General features: G+C 36.0%; 1 protein-coding gene across 1 annotated transcript in view; it reads left to right on the top strand.

The window, feature by feature from the left end:
* The window catches only part of LOC106876528 (uncharacterized), a 68,458-nt gene extending 60,851 nt beyond the window's left edge, over window positions 1–7,607 (top strand). Inside the window, exon 2 of the mRNA XM_014925111.2 lies at window positions 3,281–7,607. Coding sequence (XP_014780597.1) covers window positions 3,281–5,289 — 2,009 coding nt within the window. The 3' untranslated portion in view covers window positions 5,290–7,607. The remainder of the gene's footprint in view (window positions 1–3,280) is intronic.
* Window positions 7,608–7,617: the final 10 nt, after the last annotated feature.

Below are 7,617 nucleotides of genomic sequence, written 5' to 3'. Positions count from 1 at the left end.
TTTATTTGTTCCAGTCATTTGACTGTGGCCATGCTGGAGCACTGCCTTTAGTCGAGCAAATCAACCTCAGGACTTATTCTTTGTAAGCCTAGTACTTATTCCATCGGCCTCTTTTGCCGAACTGCAAAGATACAGGGATGTAAACACACACAGAAATACATACACACACACACACACACATACACACACACACACACACATATATACGACAGGCTTCTTTCAGTTTCCATCTACCAAATCCACTCACAAGGCTTTGATCAGCCTAAGGCTATAGTAGAAGACACGCAGTGGGACTGAACCCCAAACCATGTGGTTGGGAAGCAAGCTTCTTACCACATAGCCACTCCAGTGCCTATGTACATACATACACTGATGCCAGTGCTGCCTGACTGGCATGTAAAAAGCACCATTCGAGCATGGTCAATGCCCGTACCACATGACTGGCACATACAGAGCACCATTTGAGTGTGGCCAGTGCCAGTGCTGCCTGACTGGCTCCTGTTCCGGTGGCATGTAAAAAGCACCCACTACACTCTCAGAGTGGTTGGCATTAGGAAGGGTATCCAGCTCTAGAAACCTTGCCAGATCAGATTGGAGCCTGGTGCAGCCTACTGGCTTGCCAGTCCTCAGTCAAACTGTCCAACCTATGCCAGCATGGAAAATGGAAAGCAGACGTTAAACAACGACGATGATGATGATAGTATGAGATGCCACATAGTGAGATGAGTTTGAACCTGAGACAATGTGGTTAGGAAGCAAACCTCTTACCACACAGCTTTGCCTGCACCTGTTTGTGTGTAATATATATTTTTATTGTTCCACTCACAGATTGGACTTGTAATGTACAAACCAGCTGGTTGATTTCTCTTTCTGAAAATCCCAGTTTATCCAGAGTCTCCTTTAAGCATTTACTAACAAAACCTAGTGCTCCAATTATTATTGGTATACATATGAATTCATAGTCTGGATATAGAAGCTGGAGGTTTTGAAGCAGTTGTGGATTTATATATGTTGCTAGTGTGTATGTGTTTGTGTTTACTTATATCATTCGGAGACTTTAGCTCATGCTTTATTTAAGGAACAAGTTTTACACTGATTGAACCTAGGCAAATATACTTTCTTGCTTCTCTGTAAAACATTTAAAAGTGAAATATCTTGGTTCACCACTTTTATATGTCAACATTACATCTGTAGAAACAGTAGGAAGCCATTTATCTGTGTTCTTTTGTACAGAACTAATCCTTAACACAAATACATCTTTAGATGTCTAAGTACCATTTTAAGCTTGGGTGTTATGTATTTAGAAGCAGAGAGTTTTTAGGTGTATAATTGCCATTTTCAACTAGTATGTTATGTTGTCTTTTAGATGTGGAAAGTATTGGGTACATACACACACACACACACACAGATAGATAGATAGATGCGCAGGAGCAGCTGTTTAGTTTAAGAAGTTTGCTTTCCAGCTTCATGGTTTTGGGTTCAATCCCATTGCCTGGCAACTTGGACTAACATAGCTCTAGTCCTACCAAAGCCTTGTGAGTGGATTCAGTAGACAGAAGTTGAAAGAAACCCATCGTCTGCATACATACATATATCAAAACTTCATAACAGGCCAGATATTGTTGTTTGGGACAGAGGGGCAAAGGTATGTACCATCATAGAGGTCAGCTGCCCTGCAGATATAAATATCTCTTTGAAAATCAAAGAAAAAGAGGATAGCTATGGACAACTGCTTCAAAACCTCCAGCTTCTATATCCAGACTATGAATTCATATTCATATCAATAATAATTGGAGTAGTAGGTTTTGTTAGCAAATGCTTAAAGGAGACTCTGGATGAACTGGGATTTTCAGAAAGAGAAATCGACCAGCTGGTTTGTACAAGTCCAATCTGTGAGTGGAACAGTAAAAATATGCAAGACTTTTCTCAAGTTCCAAATGTGAATTTGTCTGTGTTAACTACATCTCAAAGATGGAGCCTTGTATCTTTGTTGGAAACCAGCTCCCTTCTCAGTGGAAGATTTATAATAATTAAAAAATAGAAAGAGACACACATACGTGTGTGTGTGTGTGTGTGTGTTTTGTTTGTCCACTCCTGTCTTGACATTGCATAATAGTTGTAAATGAGTGTCAGTGTCATACAAGTAGTGTCTTTCATTTCCAATATTTGCTTAATATGTGTTGAGGCATGGGAAAATATTACCCTACTTGGAAACAGGTAAGAATTGGCAACAGGATGGCATGCATCTGACCACAGAAAATCTACTACAGTAAAATCTGTTTAACCCTTACAAGCATGGAAAAATAGACCTTAAAATGATGAAGATGATATTGAACATTGGTATGTGTGTGTAAATATATTTATAAAGTTTTGTATAGAAAGAAATCAATCTTTCTAAGGATGTCTTACATCCAAGTGTCCACTGGTTTATTTCTATATCGATTAATTTATAAATGTTTGCATCCATACGATATAACAACAGAATTTTGGTAATATAATTTAAAGAAAATGGAGAGTTTAAACCCAGCAAAATCAATTTATTTACATAATAGTCAATTTCATAATGCCTGCATGTGTTTCAATATCCACCTTCATTCATATTTTACAATTAAAAATTGCATTATGAATTTAGAAGGTAAAAATCTCTTCAGGGCAAAAATTGACATATTCATTTACATCCTAATAGATGTAGTGTTCGCTACAGACTTCTAAATTCATAACACAATTTTTAATTGTAAAATATGAATATAGATATTCAAACGTGTGTAGGTGTTATGAAATTGACTATTATGCAAATAAATTGATTTTGTTTTGTTTGAACTCTTCGTTTTCTATATATTATATATTATTTTGCTTAGGCATGGTGATTACCAATAACCTGGTGTTAGAACTCAATATACATATGCTTCAGAACAAAGTGTCTAAAGCTCCATTGAAGCTATAGGGTGATACACAAGTACTCAACTATGAGTGCATTGCATTTTGTAGCAGAAACAGCTGTAAGCCAACGAAGTTCATGACATAATTCCTTCTTCCCTTGTCATTTATTTAATTTCTTATGTATATGTGTGCGTTTAATGTTATTCATTTTTTGGATGTACATGTACTGTTTTCAACAATTCCATTGTGTAGTTAAACCAACAAACTTTTAAATGTATAGTCACTATATTTCCAACTAGCATGTTCTGAATTTATAACAATTCTTTAGGTTTTAATTTATAAAATTTAATCAAAATATTGTTATTCTAATCAATATATTTTTGTTTCATTTTCTCCTTAGGAATCAAAGGAAGACCAAGTCTTGAGAACAATGCAGGTTTTGACAAATCTTTCCAGAAATTTTTAAAGCAATTCCAATATCGAGGTGCATCTGTTGCTTTGATGCGCCAAGGAAAACTTTTATACACCCATGGCTATGGCAGTACACAGAATAATGTTAAAATGACACCAGAAGTCTTGTTTCCAGCTTCAAATATTTCTAAATTGCTCACTGCTGTATCTGTTCTTAAACTTGTTGAAAATGGTAAAGTGAACCTTACCGCTAAAGTCTTTGGTAAGTTTGGAATTTTGAATCACTTACGACCTTGGAGCATTTTTCGAACTGACAACAGGCTGTATGACATTACAGTCGATGACCTTCTTCGGCATGCTGGTGGCTGGGATTCAGCTATGCCACCAATGTTTGATCCAGTTCTGAATTCTATTTACTTAAAGAATGGTTATCGCATTCCAAACATCACTTCCATCATGCAGTTAAAGAACACTGCTGAACTGAAGGATATTTTCAGATATATGATGTCGATTCCACTGAATTTTAAACCAGGGACAAAATCAGTTCATTCTCATCTTGGTTATGTAATTCTGGACCAAATTATTGAGAAAGTTCAAAATTATGATTATCCAACATTTGTAAGGAAAAATATTTTGGAACCTTGTGGAATGTGGCATACAAGATTTGGAAAACATATGAAAGAAAACAGGATAAAGAATATGGTTAAACGTAGCTTGGTCGGAAACTTTAATACAACTTATTCTCTACACCTAGAGAGGGAGGTGGTCTCTCTCACTGATGGCTGGTATACCAATGTTTATGATATTATGCGCTTTTTTCGATGCTTGGATCATACTGGTACACATCAGTTACTTAAAAAATCTTCCATCAAAAATCTCTTGGCAAAACCAAGAAAAATGAAAGCTACAGGCTTATGGGTTGGTGCTAACCTAAATGTGAACAAAAATGGTCAAGTTTGTCTGGAAGGAGATGGCATAATTGATGGTATGCTGTTGTGCCACCGGAACTTCTTACAAACAGTTCAGAATCCAGGTAATTCCTCATATATGTCTTCAGAGACATTTGTTATGCTATTAGTTGGTGGTCACAATAAACCATTACCAATTCGAAACTTCATGAATTATTTCACAGATTGGTCACAAAATGGTGCTAATTACTTCTCTTATGATTTGGCCGATGTTCGGGTAGGGCACGTAGGAGTTAACGAACAAATTATTAAATACAAGTTGTCTGAACACCATATTTCAGCATATGTCAATGCTATTAAAGACCAATACTTCAAAATTGAATGGATAAATGCTTTTGAGTATAATAGAGAATCTTATTTTTCTGTTATCTCTAAAGTAAACCCAGATGAAAGCCTTAGTTCTTACTATCTGGAGCATGGGCTTGATGAGAAGAGTTTACTCCACTTCAAACATATTTATTCCAAGAAAAATGTATATCTGTCTTTATTACAGAGTTATATCAGTTTCTCACACACAGACAAAAACAGATATGTGGCACTATTTGATACGGTGAAAGAGGAACCTGTTGATATTCGATTTGGAATTCGACAATATTCTCAATGTTACAAATTGTTTGCTCAAGTTTATAATGAGAAGGGTTTTGTTCCAAGAGTCCAGAGTTTTGTCCACATTGATCAAGAACCACAAGTGTGTTTCATTTTGGAAAAGAAACCTGTGAAAGACTACAAAGAATACATAGATATTTCCCTGAAGGAACTGACTGAGAGTGTTGTCTCAAATGCTAAGGCACACCGTGTTATGACATACTTGGACACTTCCAGCAAGTATAAAAGACCAAGATTTTCAGTCATTTTCAGGAAAGACCTTTCCAGACAAGGCACATTCAAAAGTAATGTTGAGATGTCGCAGCTTGAAGATATCATTGCCGACGGGTACTTGAAGGACAGTTTTTTCCCAAGACTAATTACTGGATATTCAGATAAGAAAGGCACATTATATTTTGCCATTTATATGGAAAGAATCTTATAAATTACTCCTTTGTTTGTCTTTTATATTTAATATACACACCATACAGATTGATCATACATCACCAAATATATGCTATAACAAAATTTTATGTAAATGACATCTCAAAGACAAAGAAAAATTGTTCCTATCCAACTGGAATTTATTCTGTATTATTTAAAAAAAAAAATCAAAAGACTTTTCTCACAAGCGCCAGTTAAAACAATTTTGCAAATACTTTCTTTTAACGAATGCTTCTACAAAATTTATGACAGAATGTAAGAATTTATGATTTTTGTACATACCAATTTCTTACAAAAGCAGCAAAACTTCCACATGTAGTTGGAGGTGAAATGAGATTTTAATGCATTCATGCCTTTCTCAAGAGAAAGTGAAAGAGCTTGAAGTCATGGGAGTTAGGTTTCCAAGAATTTTTGTTTATTCTATAAATAGAATTCTTTATTTGAGTAATTAGTGTAAAAATATGAATAGAATAATTCTTGTGTATATTCATTGTAATAATTAAGATTACAATAATGGCAATAACCTTAATAATCACATTGTTGATCTGCATCTCTGGATTCTTACAGAATACTTGGTAGCACTTTTCTGCGGGTCAACAAAGTGTCTCCGTTTTGTATATCCTTCAGACTTTTAGGTAGAACTTTGGGTTTTGTGCTAAATGCACCAATTACCACAGGGACAGTTGTCAATTTTTTGTTCCACAATTTATTATTATTATCATTATTATTATTTTGGTTTGGCTCAGGTTCGGCCTTATTCCTGGTAGGATTTCTGTGGGTAGTGGGTTACTACCTATAACCTTAGGTATCCATAAGTTTTCAGCAGTCTTTCAAGTGTTTCGAAACCTCCTGATAACCCTTACTGTCTCAAAGAGACAAACTTTCTGTAGGAGCTCTACAGGGCATTCTAGCCCAATCTCCTCCAGCCATTTGTCTATATCTTTGCTTACTGTTCCCAAGGCACCAATTATTATAGGTACGACCTTGACAGTTCCCATGTTCCAAATTCCTCCTATTTCGAATTTTAAGGAATTGTATTTTCTTTTTTTTTTTGTTTTTCTTCGTCATTCTTTACAATCCTGGAATCAAACAGGCATGATGGGTCAATAAGTAAGTAACTTTGCTTTTCCTTATCTATAACTGTTATGTCCGGTCTCTTATTTTCTAACTTCTTGTCCGTTTGAATAGGAAAGTCCCACAAAATCTTACATTTCTCCGACTCCAGTACTCTTTCGACTCGGTGATTGTACCATGTGTTTCCAGCTTCAAATCTCCATTTCTGGCACAGTTTCCAGTGTAAAACTTTTACAACCTGGTCATTCCTCCATTTCTTATATTCTTCCTGTGCCATCTTATTATTATCATTATTATTATTATTAAAGCAGCTAACTGCTAGAATTGTTTGGACACTGGCTAAAACGCTTGTCTGCATTTCGTCAGTCTTCAGTTCTGAGTTCAAATTCTGCTGAGGTTGACTTTGCCGTTCACTCTTTCGGGGTCAATAAAATAAGTACCAGTTGAGCACTGGGGTCGATATAATCGACTTACCCTCTCCACTAAATTTTCTGGCACTGTGCCAAAATTTGAAATCATTAATTATTATTGTTATTATTATTAAGGTGACGAACTATGCCAGGCAATATGCTTAGTGACATTTCATCCATCTTTACGTTCTGAGTTCAAATTCTGCCGAGGTAACTTTTGCCTTTCATCCTTTCGGGGTTGATAAATTAAGTACCAGTGAAACACTGGGGTTGTTGTAACCGACTAGTCCCCCTCCCCCAAAATTTCGGGCCTTGTGCCTACAGCAGAAAGGATTATGCTTTGGCTTGACTTGAAATTACAAGTTTCAACCAGAGATGTCAAGGGACAACAAGGTTTCGCATCAAAAGATGCAGCAGGTGATGTGTCATGAAATTAAAACTGATGCCTGCGTTATTTTTTAGCATTTTCGTTTTTTTCCTTGGAAGGGCATCCAGCTGTAGAAACTCTGCCAGATCAGATTGGAGCCTGGTGCAGCCATCTGGTTCGCCAGTCCTCAGTCAAATCGTCCAACCCATGCTAGCATGGAAAGCGGACGTTAAACGATGATGATGATAGTATGGATGTTGTTTTTACTTCTTCATGCTAAATCTCAAGCTTTAACAGGCCTCGACAGGCCATAGACCAGGGGTTTTCAAACTTTTTGACTTGCGGACCCCTTTATATTTCAGGCTTTACATTAGGGACTCCCTTATAAACGCTTATGAAATTTATACATAAATATTTGCTTAAAATAACATATATTTTTGCATTTATTTATTTAACAGTATTTAACAAATAGGTTTAT

This window comes from Octopus bimaculoides, chromosome 3 (genome assembly GCF_001194135.2).
Source record: "Octopus bimaculoides isolate UCB-OBI-ISO-001 chromosome 3, ASM119413v2, whole genome shotgun sequence".
NCBI classification, from domain to species: domain Eukaryota; kingdom Metazoa; phylum Mollusca; class Cephalopoda; order Octopoda; family Octopodidae; genus Octopus; species Octopus bimaculoides.
Note: the sequence above shows the minus strand (reverse complement) of the source record. Positions and strands in the feature narration are given on the sequence as shown.